A 22,794-nucleotide genomic window follows, 5' to 3' on the forward strand; every position below is an offset into this window, starting at 1 on the left:
AAAAACAAAATTCAGACTCAGTCATTGAATATAGGTTTTATTTTAGTACTCGTGCACACACCTGAATAATTTATTGTTAAAATCTTTATTTTATAAAGTCCTACATTTAACACATCAGAACCTTTTATCATGCTTACAAATGACTGAAAAGTGAATGTATCCTGTTATGTTATTTCCACAGCTAATTTATTTCAACAGCTCTCACTCTGAGTGAGGTCATTAGTAGGGCACACATCATTGTAAGCAGTAAAATACCTTATTATACTGAATGTAAAACTTGCATTAGAATTAATATTATTCTAATGTATGGAAAGTTTCTTTCTTTTTTTTTCAGGATTTATTGCAGGGTTCCTACATGCTTTTAATAGAAAAAGAATTACAGTGGGGCTTGAAAGTTTTCGCACCCTAGGTAAAAATTTGTATAATGTGCATAAAGAAGCCAAGAAAACAGAAAATTCTCCAAAAGGAATCAAATTACAGATTAGACAGTCTTATGTCAAAAAAAATAATTTCCATCATTTACACTTTCAAAATAACAGAAAACAAAAATGGTGTCTGCAAAAGTTTGGGCACCCTGCAGAGTTTATAGCATGCAATGCCACCTTTGGAAAGCTGAGACCTGACAGTGTCATGGATTGCTCTCAATCATCATCTGGAAAGACCAGGTGATGTCAATTTCAAAGGTTTTACATGCCCAGACTCATCTGACCTTGCCCCAACAATCAGCACCATGGGTTCTTCTAAGCAGTTGTTTAGAAAACTGAAACTGAAAATAGTTGACGCTCACAAAGAAGGAGAAGTCTAGAAATCTAGAAGATAGAAAAGCGTTTTCAGATGCCAATATCCTCTGTTCGAAATCTAATTAAGAAATGGCAGTCATCAAGACCAAGAAAAATATCAGACAGAACAACTCGCAGGATTGTGAGAAAAGCAAGTCAAAACCCACGTTTGACTGCACGATCCCTCCAGAAATATCTGGCAAACACTGGAGTTGTGGTACACCATTCCACTATATAAAGAGATACTTGTACAAATATGGTCTTCATGAAAGAGTCATCAGAAGAAAACCTCTTCTACGTCCTCAACACACAAATCAGCGTTTGAAGTTTGCAAATGAACATATAGACAACCCTGATGCATTTTGTAAACAAGTTCTGTGGACCGATGAGGTTAAAATATAACTTTTTGGCCAGAATGAGCAAAGGTATGTTTGGAGAAGAAAGGGCACATAATTTAATGAAAAGAACATCTGTCCAACTGTTAAGCATGGGGCTGGATATACCATGCTTTGGGGTTGTATTGCAGTGGCACAGGGAACATTTCACGATTAGGAGGAAAATGGATTCAATAATATTTCACCGAATTTTGGACACTAACTTGATGTCATCTGTGAAGAAGCTGAAGTTACAGAGAGGATGGCTTCTACAAATGGATAATGATCCTAAACTCACCTCAAAATCCATGGTGGATTACATCAAGAGGCATAAACTGAAGGTTTTGCCATGGTCTTCACAATCTCATGACCTCAACATAATTTGAAAATCTATGGATATGCCTTAAAAGAGCAGTGTGTGACAGAGAGCCTAAAAATCTCAAAAAACTGGAAGACTTTTGTAAGGAAGAATGGGCAAAGATACCTCAAACAAGAATTGAAAGACACTTGGCTGGCTACAAAAAGCGTTTACAAGCTGTCACACTTGCCAAAGGGGGCAGTATAAGGTATTAACTCTGCAGGGTGCCCAAACTTTTGCAGACGTCATTTTCTTGTTTTCTGTTATTTTGAAAGCGTAAATGATGGAAATAAAATCAAACTTTTTTTTGACATATAAGAATGTCTAATCTGTAATTTGATGCCTTTTGGAGATTTTTCCATCTTTTCATGACTTCTATATGCACATTAATACGAATTTTTTCTTGGGTTGCCCAAACTTTCAAGCCCTACTCTGTGTGTGTAAAATATATATACATACATACATACATACACACACACACACACACACACACACACACACACTCACCGGCCACTTTATTAGGTACACCTGTCCAACTGCGTGTTAACGCAAATTTCTAATCAGCCAATCACATGGCAGCAACTCGATGCATTTAGGCATGTAGACATGGTCAAGACGATCTGCTGCAGTTTAAACCGAGCGTCAGAATGGGGAAGAAAGGTGATATAAGTGACTTTGAACATGGCATGGTTGTTGGTGCCAGACGGGCTGGTCTGAGCATTTCAGAAACTGCTGATCTACTGGGATTTTCACGCACAACCATTTGTAGAAGCCAACATTCTGTTAGGCTACTGGAGTTATTTTTCTTAGCCAACTTTTTATTAACTGCTACTTTGCCTAGAGCTTTCGAGCCACATGCACCAAATTCAGATATGTTGTAGATGCTGGACTGAAGTTTGTTGCGATTACTTTTCTAAGCGATCCAAATTCTGGTACTTCTGATACCAGGTCTCAAAATGGCCTTTTTCCCCCGTAGACTCCCATTATAAATTTTGGACGTTTCTAACTCTGCAAGCTTTTATCTACGCCAAGCCCGGCCAGCTCCTTTAGGGTGATACTCTGTACAAAGTTTTAAATTGGTGTACCAACTGACCTTTCGGTCGTCCCTGCAATATATGCAAAATCTTTTTACAACTTGGACATGACGAATCAAAACACTCAGCCCAATATGGGGAACTTCCTTAAGAGTATTCAGATGACATCACATGCTCATCTCCACTTACCTGTAAATGTTTTCTCACCCTAGCTTTCTGTCCATTTGCCTCCAAAATTAACACTAACCCATATGTCCATTGCCTCCAAAAAGCACCGGCCTTTGCGAATACTTTTTCAAAGCCAACATCAAAGTTTGTTGCGACAAACTTTACAAATCTAGTTATTATTAATGGTGCTTGCAAAGCATCATTACTGTTATTCTGCATACTTATTAATGGTGCTTGCAAAGCATCATTATTGTTATTCTGCATTTATTATTATTATTATTATTATTATTAATGGTGCTTGCAATACATCATTAGTTATTCTGCATACTTATTATTATTAATGGTGCTTGCAAAGCATCATTATTATTGTTATTCTGCATACTTATTAGAGGTCAAGCCCCGAAGGGGCGTAGACACCTATTGTTATTGTCAGTTTTCTTATTATTATTAGGGGTCAAGCCCCGAAGGGGCGTAGACACCTATTGTTATTGTCGGTTTTCTTCCTCTTCTTCTTCTTATTATTAGGGGTCAAGCCCCGAAGGGGCATAGACACCTATTGTTATTGTCGGTTTTCTTCTTCTTCTTCTTCCTCTTCTTCCATTGAAGTCAATGGCAGCCCATAGAACCGTATGTAGGAAAGTTATGTAATTTGGCACACATGTAGAGACCAGTCTTAGAAGTTATTCTAGCAACTTTGGTGTGTCTAGCTCAAACCCTTTAGCGCCACCAACAGTCCAAACATCCAATTATGTTCATGTTCATAACTGCTGACTGGTAAGGCCTAGTGACACAGTTCTTGCATATTTTGGATCCTTTGCTCATGCTGATTCGAATGCACCATATGACATCATTTCCGTCATGAATACCTTTCCGCCATTTTGAATCTTCTGTAAAACCTAATTTTTCGAATTCCTCCTAGACCGTTTGTCCGATTTGCATGTTCTTTGGTATCTAGCATCTAGAGACACGCAAGACAAAAAGTTATCAAAAGCTTTTTGAAATACCAATGCCTTCTCGTATACCATGGCAACATACATGGTGGCGAGCACGCCAAAACAGACGTTATACCGTATCATCGCAAAACTTATGCGTGTCGACACTAAACTTGGTATATGTCATTACAGTCATGACCTGAGGGTGTATGCAACGTTTCGTGAGAGTGCCATCTAGTGGTCACGAGATTTTAAAAACAGCTATTTTTGCTTATAACTATTGCAAAGGTGAGTCTAAAATCATGAAGGAGGTGTTGTTAGACTTCTTGAGGCATGCCGAGTCAAACGATACCAAACGGTTTTCGGACGGCCATTTTGTGTGGTGGCGAGCACGCCAAAACAGACGTGAGGCTGTATCTTCACAAAACTTATGCGTGTTGACACAAAACTTGGTGTATGTCATTATAGTCATGACCTGAGGGTGCATGCAACGTTTCGTGACAGCGCCACCTAGTGGTCACAAGATTTTAAAAACAGCTATTTTCGTTTATAAACAGACGTGAGGCTGTATGTTCGCAAAACTTATGCATGTTGACACAAAACTTGGGACATGTCATTATAGTCATGACCTGAGGGTGCATGCAACATTTTGTGACAGCGCCACCTAGTGGCAATGAGATTTTCAAAAACAATGCCATATCACTAAGAAACTTGGTATGGTTCATCAGCGACATGTTCTGAGTGCCTGTGATCGGCTTGACCCCGGAATGGCTGCTTGCAGCTATATTTAATATTATTATTATTATTATTATTATTATTATTATTATTATTATTATCATTAATGTGCTTGCTAAAGCACATTCATATTATTATTAATAAGTATGCAAGAGAATAAGAATGTGCTTTAGCAAACACATTAATAACTAGTTTTGTAAAGTTCGTTGCGAAAAACTTTGATGTTGGCTTTGACGGTGCAAGAATTCGCAAAGGCCGGTGCATTTTGGAGGCGAGTGGACAGAAAGATTGTGAAAGCTACTGGACCGCTAGGGTGCCAATACTTTTGGAGGTGAGCGGACATGAGCATGTGACGTGACCAGAATACCCGTGGGGCAGTTCCCCTCATTGTGCTGAGTGTTTTGATATTTCACATGTCCATGTTGTGCAAATTTTTAATTTTGCTTGTTTTTGGGGCGGGGCTACATGTGACATCACGTGACGTCATGTGCCGTGAACAGAATACCCGTGGGGCAGTTCCCCTCAATGTGCTGAGTGTTTTGATATGTCACATGTCCATTTTGTGCAAATTTTTGATTTTGCTTGTCTTGGGGGCGTGGCTACATGTGACGTCACGTGGTGTCGAGTGACGTCACCAGAATATCCGATGGGTTGCCAATACTTTTTGGCAAAAAGTGTTTACTGAGGGTTTGGACATTTCATGTCAATACTGCAGTCATTATGGGATTCTACTTATTATTATACTGTGTGGATTACAGAGAGAGAAGCCGTGCCTGAGCTCTGCACACGCTGTGTGTGAGAGAGCTTAGAGGAATTTTCGGAATTCCCTATTCAAGTCTATGGGATGTTCGATTGTCGACTACCGGAAAACCGAAAATTCCGTCGGAAGTCCGAAATAAAAACTTTGTCCGGAGTAAGGTCCTAAAGAACCTGTCAGAGTTCGGTGTAAATCGCTCGAAAACTTGCCGAGTTATAAACCTCAAAAGTTTATAATGGAAGTCTATGGGAAAAAGGCCACTTTGAGCTTCCGTACCGGGAATGCCGGAATTCCAATCTCTTAGAAAAATAGAAGCAACAAACTTCAGACCAGGGTCTACGACATATCCGAATTTGGTGCATGTGGCTCGAACGCCCTAGGCCGCATTTTTTAAAATAAATTTTTGTCTAAGAATAACAATAACAATAAATAATAATAATAATAATAATAATTATAACAATAATAATAATAATAATAATAATAATAATAATAAGCTTATAACGGATATCAGAATGTTGGCTTCTACGAAGCCAACATTCATCCATCCATCTTCTACCGCTTATCCGGGGCCAGGTCGCAGGGGCAGCAGTCTAAGCAGGGGTGCCCAGACTTCCCTCTCCCCAGACACTTCCTCCAGCTCTTCCGGGGGAATCAGCCGAGAGACATAGTTCCTCCAGTGTGTCCTAGGTCTTCCTCCTCCCGGTTGGACATGCCCGGATCACCTCTCCAGGGAGGCGTCCAGGAGGCATCCTAAACAGATGCTCAAGCCACCTCAGCTAACTCCTCTCGATGTGGCAGAGCAGCGGCTCTACTCTGAGCTCCTCCCGAGTGACCAAGCTCCTCACCCTAGCTCTAAGGGAGCGCCCAGCCACCCTGCGGAGGAAACTCATTTCGGCCGCCTGTATCCGGGATCTCGTCCTTTCGGTCATGACCCAAAGCTCATGACCATAGGTGAGGGTAGGAACGTAGACCGACCGGTAAATAGAGAGCTTCGCCTTGTGGCTCAGCTCTTTCTTCACCACAACAGATTGGTATATCGACCACATCACTGAAGAAGATATACCAATCCGCCTGTCGATCTCCCGCTCCATCCTTCCCTCACTCGTAAACGAGACCCCAAGATACTTAAACTCCTCCACTTGAGGCAGGAGCTCTCCACCAACCAAGCCACCCTTTTCCGACTGAGAACCATGTCCTCGGCCATGTCCGAGGCTATGAGCTTTGGGTCATGACCGAAAGGACAAGATCCCGGATACAGGCGGCCGAAATGAGTCCGCAGGGTGGCTGGGCGCTCCCTTAGAGATACCGTGAGGAGCTCGGTCACTCGGGAGGAACTCCGAGTAGAGCCGCTGCTCCTCCACATCGAGAGGAGTCAGCTGAGGTTGCTCGAGCATCCGTTCCGGATGCCTCCTGGCGCCTTCCTGGGCAGGTGTTCCGGGCATGTCCAACCGGGCGGAGGCCACGGGAAAGATCTAGGTCACGCTGGAGGGACTATGTCTCTCGGCTGGCCTGGGAACGCCTTTGCATTCCCCCGGAAGAGCTGGAGGAAGTGTCTGCGTACAGGGAAGTCCCCTGTGACCCGGTCCTGGATAAGCGGTAGAAAATGGATTGATGGATGGAATTTCGTAATGACTGCAGTTTTGACATGAAATGTCAACGCTTAATAGTCACTTTTGTCCAAAAGTATTTGCACCCCACCGGGTATTCACGTGATGTCACGTGTAGCCCCGCCCCCAAAGTAAGCGAAATCATAAAGTTAGCACAACATGGACATGTCGTATATCAAAACACTCAGCCCAATGAGGGGAAGTGCCTCACGTGTGTGTTGGTGGCGTCACGTGACATCACGTGTAGCCCCGCCCCCCAAATAAGTGAAATCATAAAGTTAGCACAACATGGACATGTCGTATATCAAAACACTCAGCACGATGAGGTGAACTTGCCACATGCAAGTACCATTCCATTTTCTTCAGGAAATTTACCATTCTAGTTATTGTTATTATTAATGTTGCTTGCAAAGCAACATTCTTACTATTGTGCATACTCTTCCGGACAAAACTTCGACGTGTAACTTGTCCCACAGCTTTTGTCCTAGACCCATGAGTGAGGTGTCAAATTGACCGGGTCTTTGAGGAGAGGTGTGCTATCTCTTTTATTAGTGATCTGAGTACCGGTTCTTCCGGTATCAGTTCTCAAAGTTGCCTTTTTTCCCATAGACTCCCATTATAAACTTTGGAGATTTATAACTCGGCAAGCTTTCGAACTATCTACACCAAGCTCGGCCAGCTACTTCAGGGTGATGCTCTGAACAAAGCTTTAAAATGGTGTACCAACTTGCCTTTCAGTTGTGCCACCCCCCCCACCCCCCCCCAAAAAAATTGCAAAATCAAAAAACTTTTTACAACATGGACATGTGACATATCAAAAGACTCAACACAATGAGGGGAACTTCCTCAAGAGTATTCACATGACGTCACATACTCGTCTGCACTAGCGTCCGAGATTTGCCACGTGCAAGCACCATTCACATTTTCTTCAGGAAATGTACGTTCTAGTTAATGGTGCTTGCTAAAGCAACATTCTTATTCTCTTGCATACTTCTTCCGTACACTTTTTTGGCGCGTGACTTGTCCCACAGCTTTTGTCCTAGACCCATGAATGAGGTGTCAAATTCGACCGGCTCATTGAGGAGAGGTGTGCTATGACTTTAATAAGCGATCGGAATTCCCGATACGGAAGCTCAGTTTTTTTTCCCCCATAGACTTGAATGGACTCCACACTATCAATCCAATGATTCCACAAGTATGGGCACCCAGTCAATACACTTTTGTCCAAAAGTATTGGCCACCGGGTATTCACGTGACATCATGTGTAGCTCCGCCCCCAAAGTAAGCAAAATAAAAAGTTAACGCAACATGGACATGTCATATATCAAAACACTCAGCACGATGAGGGGAGGTTGCCACATGCAAGCACCATTCACATTTTCTTCAGGAAATGTACCGTTCTAGTTATGTTGACTTTGTAGAAGCCAACATTCTGATTTCCATTCCAGCTGCTGCTTATTATTATTATTATTATTATTATTATTATTATTATTATTATTATTATTATGTTTGCTTTGTAGAATTCTGATTCTGATTTCCGTTATAAGCTTATTATTATTATTTATTATTATTATTATTATTTTTTTTTTCTTAGCCGACATTTTTAAACTAAAATGCGGCCACGGGTTTCGAGCCACATGCACCAAATTCGCATATGTTGTAGACCCTGGTCTGAAGCTGTTGCTATTACTTTTCTAGGCGATTGGAATTCCCGGTACGGAAGCTCAAATTGGCCTTTTTTCCCCCATCGACTTCCATTATAAACTTTTGGAGGTTTATAACTTTGCAAGTTTTCGAGCGATTTACACCGAACTCCGACAGGACCTTACTCCAGACGAAGTTTTATTTTGGGGTTCCGACGGGACTTTCGGTTTTCCCGTAGTCGACGATCGAGCATCCCATAGACTTGAATGGGGGAATTCCTTAAATTCCTCTAAGCTCTCACACATGCAACGTGTGCAGAGCTCAGGCATGGCTTCTCTCTCTGTGATCCACACAGTATAATAATAAGTAGAATTCCATAATGACTGCAGTATTGACATGAAATGTCCAAACCCTCAGTAACCACTTTACGCCACCGCGTATTTCGGTGACGGCACTCAACACCACGTGACGTCAAGTGTAGCCCCGCCCCCAAAATAAGCAAAATCAAAAATTAGCACGACATGTGACTTATCAAAACACTCAGCACAATGAGGGGAACTGCCTCACGGGTATTCGGATCACGTCACATGCTCATGTCCGCTTGCCTCCAAAAGTATTGGCACCCTAGCAGTCCAGTAGCTTTCACGATTTGTCAACTGGCCTTCAAAAGTAACACTGACCCTTATGTCCACTCGTTTCCAAAAAGCACCGGCCTTCGCGAATACTTGCACTGTCAAAGCCAACATCAACGTTTGTCGTCACGAACTTTACAAATCTAGTTTAACTTAAAATTCACATTTGGATCTTTTCCCATTCAGTAACATTTGAATGACTGTGTTAAAAGTTGTTCTACAGCCAACTGGAGGGCTTCAGACATTTTGCTTTTTTGAAATCTTTGTTCTGACATCCACCCATAAACTGTATCATCACTGTTGTGTACACACACACACACACACACACACACACACACACACACACACACACACACACACACACACAGATGGTCATACACTTGCACTCTCTCTATCCCCATCTATCTATTATGCAGCCAGATTATTGGAAGTTTTTGCTTCCCCTATTTTCTTAGTTGTTAATGTATACCTTACCATTTTACCAGGGGTGTGTATGGATTCTATATCCTCTGTGTTGCATACCAGTATCATATGTACAAATAGATTATAACATCATTTATTTGTGTATCACTCCATGATAAACTCAACCATGACATGACTGTTATATTGAAGGCATTAACATTTGTTCATTATATTTTATGATTTTACTCCGATTGTAGCTTGGTGTATTTTTCGGTTTTCTTTTTGTGTTCAGTAGTGTCATTTGTGCTTTTATTGTTCCTATAGTTATGAAAAATACTACATGATGTGCACTCTTATGCACAATGACAAGAATCTTTTGAAGCCTGTCAAGTCCAAAAACGTTGGGTTATACAAGAGCTTTTTCTATTACATCAAATGGGATGAGTTGTGAGTGATCTGAATTTATTTTAAAAAATATATTTTTGGCAACCTTTTCCAACTACAGGGTTGCAACATATAGAATTATACTACTGATTGGTGCCTTTTCATTGTTTAGGATAAACTTTCCCATCTCTGTTGCCTTGTTACCTCTGGAGACTGTTTTGAGCCTTTCTCTCTATGGAGTTCTCAACCAGAATTCTAGCAACTCTCCTGATTCCAACAAACAGCAGAAGGGGCCAGAACTGTTAGGCAAAGTCTCCATGCCTCTCTTTGACTTCAGGAGGTAAGGCATGAAGCAAGTCTTCTTGATTCTTTCATACTTGTTTATTGTGTGTAACATGTCTAAAAGATTAGTGTTATGGGTTCTCAGCAACATTTGTAAACAAATAACCTAAGGTGGCAACAGATTTCAAGGCATTTGTCTTAAAATAAACCAGGTGGGAAGGAATACTAATTAAAACTGTTGGACAATGAAACTGAAATGTCTGGTTTTAGATCATTGGGAATGACAAAAGTCCTGAACATTGGCCATAGGGATTTTTAGGCATTCTTTTTGCAGAAAGGTGGCCAGGTCACTATTTAATGCTGGTGGAGGAAAATGTTTACTAACTTGCTGCTCCAAAACACTTTGAAGAGGCTCAATAATATTAAGCTCTGGTGATGTTTAACATTACTTTCAATATCATCCTGATGCACTACATCGCCTTCAGGGGCAATGTTTGAACCATTATAGTAACAGTATAGGTGGTGATCTTCTGTGGGGCTTCTCCATGAGGTTTGGCTATAGCAGCCCGACCATGAATATTGGCCTTCCAGATGAACAGTACTGGTGGAAAGAGGAGAGTCAAGATGCATATTTACTTTTGTAGTGAGTTTGGCAGTTGGGGTTTTGTGATTATTTCCCGGACATCCCTTTCAGACAGCTTCCATTTGCAGTGACATTTACTCCTTTTGGATATGTTGTCCTGCTTTGTTGTATGCCATACTTACCTTATATAATCTGGCTCTCTGTACACTACAAGGACCTGCTCACAGATTCTCCAATGAGATGCGAACCAACAATTTTCCTCTTTCTGACTACCAAGTTTGACTACTTTTATTAAAGCAGAACATTTAATGGCTTTGTGTTCTGAATACTCAGGTGTTTGTCTATAGGTCAAGAGAAAAAGGACAGCATCCATGACCTACAGAGAGAGAACTACATCATGTTTATGTACAGGCCTCTAGAAAGGATAGCTTGAAAAGGCCCTTTCTCTTAAAAAAACCCATTGAGTTGCCCACTTAACAACTACAAAATTTCTGGAAAATATTATTTGTGCTGATGAGGCCGAGTTAAAAAATATTGGTCATTATGCTCAGTGCTTTGTTTGTAGACGCCAAACACTTCATACCAACTGAGTATTTGCGGGGTAAGTCGTGGCATAATGGTTAGAGAGTCTGACTCGTAATCCTAAGGTTGTGGGTTCGAGTCTCTGGCCGGCCACGACTGAGGTGCCCTTGAGCAAGGCACCAAACCCCCCAACTGCTCCCCGGGCGCCGCACCATAAATGGCTGCCCACTGCTTCGGGTGTGTGTTCACTGCTGTGTGTGTGTGCGCACTTTGGATGGGTTAAACACACAGAAGGAATTCTGAGTATGGTTCACCATACTTAGCCGTATGTGAAGTCACTTTCATACTTTCGTATTGTGGTGGAGATGATGATTTTGGCTTTAGCAGATACAGCACCTAGGACACTGTCATCCAGGCCATCTTCTAGCAGCTTAAACTGGGCTAAAATTAGGCCAAGCAACAGGACAATTATCCTAAGCACATGAGCAAATTGTAATCTTAATCTCAGTCCCATTGCTGTGCTTAAATGAATGCCCTCAAACACCAATGAACCATAGCAATTGGTTGGTTCACCTTTTTGGAAACAATGATTACTTACTGAAATCTTGTGTTTGTTGTCACCTACAGTTATTTGTTTTTAGAAGCTTGTGAGGACTACACAATTATGTAGGCCCAGAAAAATAAAAATGTAAAATTTCAGGAGGCTGTACTATGGTTTTCCCAAGACTGTATATTCTCTTTATTTATGTAGTATTCAATGTGTACTTTCTTTCTATATTTATCAACATTTTATCATCTTTTTTCCTTTTGTTTGAACACTGCCACTGTTAGATGTTTAATTAATGACTAAAATGCAGCCATTGGTATATTGTAGGATGTTTGCTAGAGGCAGAAAGCTGCTGAGTATCTGGGCATCTCCTCCTCTCCCCTTACCTGTAGGAAAGAGTAAGAACGTGGAAGAGAGAATCATATTGCAGGTATATGTAATTTTCCTTTATGGTATTTTATATTCTTCAATGAAATTTAAATTCAGTTAAAAATAATTTAAATACCATAATTATTTAACTTCTTCAGATAGAGTTACCCAGTCCACAGGTGGATGTACTGTACATGAGTCCCCCAGAGATGCTTTTCCCAGTCCTTCAGTCTGATGAAATGCCTGATCCAGACATTCGTAGGAGGCTTGAAAAGCTTTGTTTGCTGGCCGGTTCTTCAAGGTAAACTTGTTGGTATTTTGAGCATCAATATATAATGTAGGATTTGGGCCCAAGCTCCAAGAGTGTGACTGGTCCTAGCGTGCTATTTTTGTTATTATTCATTCTAACCTCTCTTGCGATTTTTGAGGTGCTAAAAACTCATGAAACTAAGCACATACTTTGTAAATGTTGATCAGGGTCTAGAAAAGATTGCATACATTAGTCAACCCTGGTTCTCAATAGTACCCAAAAATGGAGGCTGGGATTTTGTTCATTTTAACATGTACCAAACTGATGACAAGATTTTTTGCAGTAGACCAATACAAATTGGCACATAATTGTGAAGTGGAAAGAAAATGATAGTGTCAATTGTTTTTACAAATAAATGTCTGAAAAGTGACACTATGTGTATCTGTCTGAACCCTTCAAGCATGTGTGAGGAGACAGATGAATGGACTGTAAACAGCTCATGTTATATTAGCATAGTATCAGTTTTACAACCTGCTAAGTGCAGTTCTTAGCAAATTTGTGAGTCAAGTTTTTAATACCTTCATTTATATCCTGACAGCAATTCATCTTGCTATGTATAAAAGGTTTTAATAACTATTACTTAAATTTTATTACTCAGAACTACAAAGAGCAGCTATAATTTGATACAATTGCAAGAAAATGTTTTCACATCATTCCTTGCTTCACCATTTCAATCACCCAGTGTACAAACCAAATATATGCCCATGTTTGTCATTTTGTTAAATAGCTTTGTTTGAAAGGTGTGTGTATGTATGTGTGTATATATGTGTGTGTGTGTGTGTGTGTGTGTGTGTGTGTGTGTGTGTGTGTGTGTGTGTGTGTGTATATAATTTGTTGTTTGTCCTTGTTGTTATGTTTGTTGTTTATATTTTCTTGCAGACTGGCACAGGCAGACATGCAACTTCTCTGGGACCAGCGTTACTACTGTCACAGATATGAACACAGTCTTCCCAAGATCTTAGCCAGTGTATCCAGCTGGGACTGGACCAGCATACCAGAGATCTACAAGCTGCTACACAGCTGGCCCCCACTCTCTCCGGTTTATGCTCTAGAGTTGCTAGATTCAAAGTATGTACATCTTAGGGGTGTAACAAAATGTCATAATCTGTATTTGTGTATGTGTCTCTTTAGTGCTCAAAGCATTCCTATAACATTTTTGGATTTGCATTAAAATGGAATTGATCATTGTTTTTTAGTTAACTTTACCTCTGTGCCTTGAAAACTGCGAAATAAGTAGAAAAGGTGTAGTTACTGTAACTTGGTCCAGAAATGTGAAAGATATGAGAGATGTCAGATATTCCTGTTGTTCCTTTGTCAGTTTTGGAGGGATGTCTTGTATTAGGAAAGTCACTAAAATTGCAACCAAAAAACAAAGAGGAGTGTATAGACCACTATAGGTCCTTTCCAAATACCATACAGGGGCCCAAAAATGTTTCGAAACATACTAAGAAAGAAAGCCTTGAAAAATAAGGCTCCAAATGGAAGACAAAAAATATATGCTTTGCTAATGTTTATTGTTAGATATATGTATATTGTGTATTTGAGTCTTCAGACAATCACTTATTTGCCAACAGTTTGTTTGTTTATTTATTTATTTGTTTGTTTATTTATTTATTTGTTTAGATTTGCAGATACAGAAGTTCGGCGCATGGCTGTGATCTGGATTGAGATCTGCAGTGACGATGAGCTAATTGACTACTTGCCTCAGCTTGTACAGGTTTCTAATGACACCAAAATGTTTCCATACATTTATTCCATTTCCGCTTTTTTTTTTTTTTTTTTCTTTTTTCATCTGCAACAGAATATCTTTGCTATCTGTTTAATAATGCTGTTAAACATTTTTTTCCTACCCTCAAGGCTCTAAAATTTGAAAGCCATCTAAAGAATGCTTTGGTTATGTTCCTGTTTTCTCGAGCACAAGGAAATGTCAACATTGCACACCAACTTTACTGGTTAATACTCAATTGCTGAATTATACCCATTTATTAAATCTATTATTCATTAATGTAATTTTTTTTGAGCAAACGATTAATTCTCATTGGCCACAGGCTGCTGAGGGACGCAATACAGGAGCCTGTGTTTGGTCAGCGCTATAGCCATGTACTTGGAGCATTGCTTTGCATGTGTGGTGCTGGACTGAGAGCTGAATTTGAGAAGCAGACACGTCTGGTGAAATTGCTTGGAGCTCTGGCAGAAAATGTGCGCAAATCCAGCAGCTCTAACCGACAGGTAAAAAAAACAAAGGAGCTCACCAACTGCATGTGTTCATATACTGCTGGTGTAAATAGTGTGAGAACAGTATAGCTGACTGTCCAACAAGCCAACAGACCCTCACAATCTCTGATTCATACTGATACATAGGTTTTAAAACAGTACAAGACTGGTGTTCAACTTTAGAAGAACATTTATATGTCCTATCATGATCATTGAATTAATCTCTTCAAGTGCATCTGCAGAAATGTCATGAGAGTTTAAGGTTTCTCTTTCATAACATTTCTAGTCATTTATTATGAACATTAATACAATTGTCCATACAATTATTTCTACATAATTATATTATGTCTACTTTTTTCTATCTACTTTTTTCTGAAGATGGTGCTCCAGGAGGGCCTAGAAGAAGTGAAGTTTTTTTTCCAGAGGGACAACTGTAGAATTCCACTTAGTCCCAGTCTAGTGGCCAAGGACCTTAATATAAAGGTAAGTGCTCAGGATAGCCATAGTACTGCATATAACCCCACCCAATTTGGTGCACTGAGCTAGAAGTGTCCATGAAACAGAAAAGCTGAAATGTTGTTTCTCCTTGAGTGAGAGTAAAATGTTTACCAGTGCCAAAACAAATTAATCATATTTCAGCTTAATTTCTAAGCAGGCATTTACAGGAAAAAAAAAAATCAGTCTGTCTTTTTTTTTTTTTTTCACCAAGTGAAGGACAATGACCCCAAACATTCAGCCAGTGTCATTAAATTATAAAAGCTTCTTGACTTGTCTTCCAGGACTCCTTGCTGTTCTCTATGCTGATGATAGTTTTTAATAACATTGTGGCTGTATGTTTGGGCTCATTGTCTTAAGATGTTAATATATTGTCACATTTTAAATCAAGTAAGCCAACATTTAGAAACCAAGTAGGGGAAAATGATACAAAAAAGTACATCTGCTTTCAGTATGATTAAGAAAGTAATTATCAGGCAGGTATTACTAATGACATGTGAAATATCAATTAATCCTCAAGAGTTGTGACCTATCTAAATTAAATCTGGGCAATTTGGTGTTCTGTAACAATCTGTTGGATACCAAGCAATTGGAAGGCACCGAATGTTCCTATAGATACTGTTGGAGTATTGTTCACAAATTCAAAGTTAAAGTAACAGTGGTTACATTACCTGGATGGGGCAGAAAATGGAAGCTGTCAACATTTGCAACCACATTTCTTAGAAGGCAGGATAAGAACCAAAAAAAACCTTCAGAAGACCTGCTGCTAAAGTACATGGCAGCAGACACTGAGGAGTCAGTTTGCATAATAAGGCACATGCTAAATGAAGAAGGTTTCCATTCCAGAACTCGGATGTACACCACTACTGACCTATGAATACCTAAGTATATAATTGAATACCCAAACCTAAGAATATAATTCAACTGGAGGCCACTGCTCATGGGGAATGGTCTAAGATTCCTCAGTAACACTGGCAGAAGCTGGTGGATATTCATCTTGCTTTTAGCAGGTCATAACTGTGAAAATGTGCTGTACTAAATATAAAAGATGTTTGCTATGAAGGGGTTAAATAATTTTGAGACTGAATAATTCATTAGAAGTTGCTTAAATTTGGACAAACCACTTGAAGCATTTGTTGAGTTGTGATTCATCTACTTTTATTTGTTTATTGCAATTAGGGTTAGGGTCTCCAAAGTCTGTAAATTTAAATTGTGTGTGTAAAATTAAAAATTGACTATATTAACTTGTTCAAAAATTTAGGAGGTAGTGTTATGACTTTGGCTTGCATAGATGCTTTTTGAAAAGGCTCGCTAATCTGGATTTAGGTTGCATCCATGATTCATGCATTATGTGTATCTCTAATTCTTTGTTTTCTTTCTAGGCTTGCTCCTTTTTCAACTCCAATGCTGTTCCACTAAAGCTTGCCCTGGTCAATGCAGATAAGTTGGGAGAAGAAATTAATGTCATGTTTAAGGTGGGAATCAATAGGCATGCATGGATACATTCTTTGTGGGTATATTATCTTTTGATCATATTACTATGTCTTTATCTTTTGTTTAAAATGCCCATTTGTCATAATAGTTACCAAATTACAAGTAAGGACACCAAAATACTCAACCACCCATGCATGTGTTCTAACCATTAATTAAAGCAATTTTATTCAAAACCTACAAAACTCTTTTCAAAACTTATATTTTAAGGAAAACGGTCACATTTAAGCAGTGCAGCCTCCCTTTGCCAATTTAAAAAGCATTAAGTTGTAAAATCAGACTTGTGTTTTTAAACAAATAGTCATTTAAATTTGTTACATGTAAAATTATGAATTCCATATAGGTAGGAGAGGACTTGAGGCAAGATATGCTGGCACTACAGATGATTCGTATCATGGATCGGATATGGCTTCAGGAAGGGCTGGACCTGCGCATTGTCAATTTCAAATGCATATCAACAGGAAAAGATAAAGGTATATAAAAGTTTAATGATTTTGCCAAATTTGATTTGGGTAGTTATCTTACAAGTTTCCTTTGAAATTTTTTTAACAAACAATAAAACTCATATATTCAAATCTATTATTTTTTCCTCATTAATTGCAAAATGTATAAAAACAATTGGCAAATATAAAACCCCTAAAATTTAAACCAGCAAAATATATAAATGAGATGAAGGAAAGGAATAATGCATAAAAATATCTAGATCATATAGTAACAAACCATGCTTAATACCACATTTATGGTCTTAATTCCTCAGAATATGTGCATAACTCGGTTCTGAATAGGGCCCTCTTTCACACACATTAAAAGTATTTCGAAATCATAAAGAATATTCGGTTAATTTGTGACCTGTTTCTGTCTGCTTGTTCAGGCATGGTGGAATTGGTCCCATCCTCTGAAACGCTAAGGAAGATTCAGGTGGAGTATGGAGTCACAGGCTCCTTTAAGGACAAGCCTCTGGCTGAGTGGTTACGCAAATATAACCCTGCTGAAGATGAGTATGAGAAGGTGAATTAACACCAAATGGTCAATATGTATTAACTTGGTTATACAAACTCTTTATTGTAGAGCACTTTAAAACAATTTCAGGTTCGTAAAGATCTTAGCTGGTTATAAGTACGTTCCCTTGTTTGATGGTGTGTATGATTTTGTTAATCATAAACATTTATTGTAATTTAGTAATATGTTAAAAGCTTGATCCTTGTCAGGATCAAAGTTGAGTCTGTGCTTATCCAAGGACAATAAGGCACAGGCCAAGAAAACACCTTGAAAGAGATGCCAGTTTATCACGGGGCACAATGCACACTCACTTTCACGCTCTCATTTGCATCTCAGTGAAATTTAGCTGTAGATGTGTTTTTGGGAGGTGTGGGGGGAAACCAGAGAAAAGCCAGACCAAGCTTAGGACCAAAGTGGGGATGCAAGAGCTGTGTAGCAGTGACAATACTGCTGTACCAGTATGCCTGCAAATTCTGATGTTTGTAAAAGCCAGGAATCCGAAAGGCAAACTACAGGCATATGCACCATAGCTTATGTATATGCATTAATTATTCTGCATAATAAAATATTTTGCTCTTAATCAGTAAGCCATATAATGGAGTATTACAGACATAGTGCATCATGTATTTGTAGGAGCAGCTCTTTGGAACAGGAACCTTAAACCAAGAAGTTTAATATTCAAAGTTATGTCCTTGTGCTAAACAAGTAATGTTAAATTTGCTCTCACTTTACAAACAAGCCTAGCTATATATCGTTTTTTTTTTTTTTTTTTTTTAGCATTTTGCTTTTTAATTTAATTTTTTACTAAATTTTAATTGTTTACATTTGCCCTCCCATCATTTTTCAGGCTGCAGAAAACTTTGTCTATTCTTGTGCCGGGTGCTGTGTGGCTACCTATCTGCTTGGCATCTGTGACCGCCACAATGACAACATCATGCTTCGTACCACAGGACACATGTTTCACATAGATTTTGGCAAATTTCTTGGCCATGCCCAGATGATCGGAAGCTTCAAAAGGTTAAAGAAGTGTTATTATACTCCTTGCTCTTTGAATATTTGGTTAATTTAAGCTGAGCTCATTAGCATTGTTCTTTGCTTTGACTTTCCACCTACAGGGATCGAGCACCATTTGTCCTTACCTCTGATATGGCCTATGTCATCAATGGGGGTGAGAGACCCACAAGCCGCTTCCAGCTCTTTGTGGACCTGTGCTCTCAGGCTTACAATCTGATCCGCAAACATTCCAGCCTCTTCCTTAACCTGCTGTCTTTGGTAATGATCTAAAACATGGGTGGAAATAAAAATAAATTAAATGTACTTCATGTTTAATACAATCCTTTCTAAAATCGGAACAGCAAGGCCAATTTGTTTTTCTTTTGGGTTTGAGATAAAAAGTTAAATATGACCAAAGTTTTGAATTAATTCATTATTTTTATTTTATTTTTATGTAAATGTGCTAAACATAACTGACAGGTGTTTCTTGTTACCAGGTGTATCCTGTTAGAATGTTTGTTAAAATAAGAAATAGAAATGAGCATCAACATTTGGTTTTAGCCTTCTGTTTTAACTGAAGACCGCATATGCTGTTCAAGTCAACAGAAAGATTAACACTGTATGCCAAGAAAAAAAGGATTTTGAAAAGGGGAAAATCAGTCTGGGGCATGATCCAAACATAAGCTCACCTATGAAACATGCTCACTGATATTTATTAATGATGTAACTCATGATGAAAGCAGCAAAATTATTTCAGAAGTATAGGAATATTTTGTCGGCCAGTTTACAGAGAAATGCTTCCAAATTATCTGGAAGGAACTAAATCATGCAACATAAGTGATACAAAATAGACTAGTAGAAGGGAGAAACACAAGAAACAAGCAACAACTGAAAGATGTGGAAAAAGCCTAAAAAAAACAGAAAAGATGAAACCTTCAATTTGTTGTCAGTGAGTCATAGGATTTGTGTAGTTTTTGCAAGCAAGGTATATGCAAATTGTTGATACCAGGAAACAAACCTTATCCTAATTAATTTCATATCCATCTTTTTATCTTAAACTCAAGCATCTTCCAATATTTTAAAAGGGGACTGTATATTAAGCATGTATTTTTATGTGACTTCAACAGATGACACAGTCAGGCTTACCTGAGCTAACTGGAACCCAGGACTTGAAATATGTCTATGATGCTCTTCAGCCTCAGAGTACAGACACAGAAGCCACTGTTTTCTTTACCAGGTATAGCCTAGTTGTAAATTGTATTGCAGTTTTGAGCTTTAATTCTATTACATTAATCTTCTTGCCTTATCTCTTACTCAGGTTGATTGAGTCCAGTCTTGGCAGTGTAGCCACAAAGTTTAATTTTTTTATCCACAACCTAGCCCAGCTGCGTTTCTCCGGCTTACCATCTAATGATGAGCCCATCCTGTCTTTTTCTTCACGCACATACACACTAAAGCAGGAAGGCTGTATCAGAGATGCTTCCATCTTCTCTTTCCAGAAACGATACAACCCTGATAAGCACTATGTAAGTCTTTATTTATTGAAATTATAAATTACTTAATTAGAATTTTAGAATGTCTGTAATGTGTTTAAAAAGTTGCAGTGCATAGCCTTATTTGGCTAGAATGAATATTATTGTCAGTGGAGTTTGTGATACAGTATGACACACACATGACAGCAACCTAACCGGCTTTTAAACAGCTAGCTAGTTAAGACCAGGCAGAAAATTCTGATCAGTTAGAATAACATAATGACTCTTGTCTAATGATTCCTTTGTCACTTATTTTGTCATAGATATATGTTGTACGCATATTAAGGGAACACCAGAGTGAGCCCCAGTTTGTTTTCCGTACCTTTGATGAGTTCCAAGAGCTGCACAACAAGCTGACCATAATATTTCCTCTATGGAAGATTCCATGGTATGTTGCCCCTTACTGTCTACCATAAGCTTTGAAGCATTGCTTTAGTTTCACAGTAGATTTATGTTCTTTAATTACCTAGTGAACATTGTCTATTTCTAGTTTCCCCAACAAGCTTGTCCTGGGACGCAAACACATCAAGGATGTGGCATCCAAGAGAAAGTTGGAGCTGAATATTTATGTACATAACCTCATGAGGAGTTCAGCAGAAGTAGCCCAGGTCAGTAAATCAAAAAGGTACCACTTAGTTTAAATAGATTTTTTTTTCCCATCCATCCATCCATCCAATTTCTACCGCTTATCCGGGGCCGGGCTGCGGGGGCAGCAGTCTAAGCAGGGACGCCCAGACTTCCCTCTCCCCAGACACTTCCTCCAGCTCTTTTGGGGAATACCGTGGCGTTCCCAGGCCAGCCGAGAAACATAGTCCCTCCAGCGTGTCCTAGGTCTTCCCCGGGGCCTCCTTCTGGTTGGACATGCCCGGAACACCTCCTCAAGAAGGTCGCCCAGGAGGCATCCAGAACAGAAGCCCGAGCCACCTCAGCTGACTCCGCTCTACTCTGAGCTCCTACTGAGTGACCGAGATCCTCACCCTATCTCTAAGGGAGCGCCCAGCCACTCTGCAGAGGAAACTCATTTCGGCCGCCTGTATCCGGGATCTTGTCCTTTCGGTCATGACCCAAAGCTCATGACCATAGATGAGGGTAGGAACGTAGATCGACTGGTAAATAGAGAGCTTCACCTTGCGGCTCAGCTCTTTCTTCACCACAACAGACCGGTATATTGACCGCATCACTGCAGAAGATACACTGATCCACCTGTCGATCTCCCGCTCCATCCTTCCCTCATTCGTGAACAAGACCCCGAGATACTTAAACTCCTCCACTTGAGGCAGGAGCTCTCCACCAACCTGAAGGGGACAAGCCACTCTTTTCCGGCCGAGAACCATGGCCTCGGACTTGGAGGTGCTGATTCTCATCCCCGCCGCTTCACACTCGGATGAAGGTCTTGATTTGAGGAAGCCAACAGGACATCATCATCTGCAAAAAGCAGAGACGAAATCCCGTGGTCCCCAAACGGGACTCCCTCTGGCCCCCGTCTAGAAAGCCTGTCCATATAAATAATGAACAGGACCGGTGACAGAGGGCAGCCCTGCCGGAGTCCAACATGCACCGGGAACAAGTCTGACTTACTGCCGGCAATGCGAACCAAACTCCTTTACTCCCATACTCCCAGGGCACCCCCCCCAGGTCACCACGAGGGACACAGTCGAATGCCAAAGCACATGTGGACTGGTTGGGCAAACTCCCATGAACCCTCCAGCAACCTGGCGAGGGTATAGAGATGGTCTAATGTTCCATGACCAGGACGAAACCCTCGTTGTTCCTCCTGAATCCGAGGTTCGACTATCGGCCGAATTCTCCTCTCCAGTACCCTGGCATAGACTTTTCCGGGGAGGCTGAGGAGTGTGATCCCTGTAGTTGGAACACACCCTCTGGTCCCCCTTCTTAAACAGAGGGACCACCACCCCAGTCCTCCAGTCCGGAGGCACTGTCCCCAAATACCATGTGATGTTGCAGAGGCGTGTCAACCAAGACAGCCCCACAACATCCAGAGACTTGAGGTACTCAGGGCAGTGCCTTGCCACTGAGGAGCTTCTCAACTACCTCAGTGACCTCAGTTTGGGGATCAACGAGTCCACAAGTGAGTCCTCGGCCTCTGATTCCTCAGTGGGAGACATGTCGTTGGGGTTGTGGAGAACCTCGTAGTACTCCTTCCACCGTTCGAGAATGTCCCCAGTCGAAGTCAGCTCCTGTAAACAGTGTGATCAGGGCACTGATTCCCCCTCCTGAGGTGCCAGACGGTTTGCCAGAATTTCTTCGAGGCCGACCGATAGTCCTTCTCCATGGCCTCACTAAACTACTCCCAGACCCGAGTTTTTGCCTCCGCAACCACCCGGACTGAAGCTTGCTTGGCCCTCCGGTACCTCTCAGCTGCCTCCAGAGTCCCCCGAGCCAACCGGCTCGATAGGACTCCTTCTTCAGCTTGACGGCATCCCTTACATCCGGGGTCCACCAACGGGTTTGGGGATTGCCATGACAGGCTCCAGAGACCTTACGGCCACAGCTCCGAGCAGTTGTATCGACAATGGAAGTGGAGAACATGGTCCACACTGATTGAATGTCTCCAACCTCCCTCAGGATCTGGTTGAAGCTCTGCCGGAGGTGGGAGTTGAAGATCTCTCTGACAGGAGACTCTGCCAAAC

General features: G+C 40.5%; 1 protein-coding gene across 4 annotated transcripts in view; it reads left to right on the plus strand.

The window, feature by feature from the left end:
* Positions 1–22,794, plus strand: part of pik3c2a (phosphatidylinositol-4-phosphate 3-kinase, catalytic subunit type 2 alpha) — a 71,995-nt gene that overhangs the window by 29,647 nt on the left and 19,554 nt on the right. For all 4 annotated transcript variants that reach the window (XM_027174813.2, XM_027174816.2, XM_027174814.2 and 1 more), the window contains 18 exons: positions 9,747–9,869; positions 9,979–10,146; positions 12,068–12,170; positions 12,268–12,410; positions 13,299–13,487; positions 14,043–14,136; positions 14,277–14,371; positions 14,468–14,648; positions 15,012–15,116; positions 16,511–16,603; positions 16,963–17,092; positions 17,491–17,627; positions 18,466–18,635; positions 18,734–18,890; positions 19,739–19,848; positions 19,930–20,137; positions 20,407–20,531; positions 20,634–20,751. In XM_027174813.2, the coding sequence (XP_027030614.2) occupies positions 9,747–9,869; positions 9,979–10,146; positions 12,068–12,170; positions 12,268–12,410; positions 13,299–13,487; positions 14,043–14,136; positions 14,277–14,371; positions 14,468–14,648; positions 15,012–15,116; positions 16,511–16,603; positions 16,963–17,092; positions 17,491–17,627; positions 18,466–18,635; positions 18,734–18,890; positions 19,739–19,848; positions 19,930–20,137; positions 20,407–20,531; positions 20,634–20,751 (2,449 nt within the window). The remainder of the gene's footprint in view (positions 1–9,746; positions 9,870–9,978; positions 10,147–12,067; positions 12,171–12,267; positions 12,411–13,298; positions 13,488–14,042; positions 14,137–14,276; positions 14,372–14,467; positions 14,649–15,011; positions 15,117–16,510; positions 16,604–16,962; positions 17,093–17,490; positions 17,628–18,465; positions 18,636–18,733; positions 18,891–19,738; positions 19,849–19,929; positions 20,138–20,406; positions 20,532–20,633; positions 20,752–22,794) is intronic.

The sequence above is a fragment of the Tachysurus fulvidraco genome, chromosome 13 (assembly GCF_022655615.1).
Source record: "Tachysurus fulvidraco isolate hzauxx_2018 chromosome 13, HZAU_PFXX_2.0, whole genome shotgun sequence".
Lineage (NCBI taxonomy): Eukaryota > Metazoa > Chordata > Actinopteri > Siluriformes > Bagridae > Tachysurus > Tachysurus fulvidraco.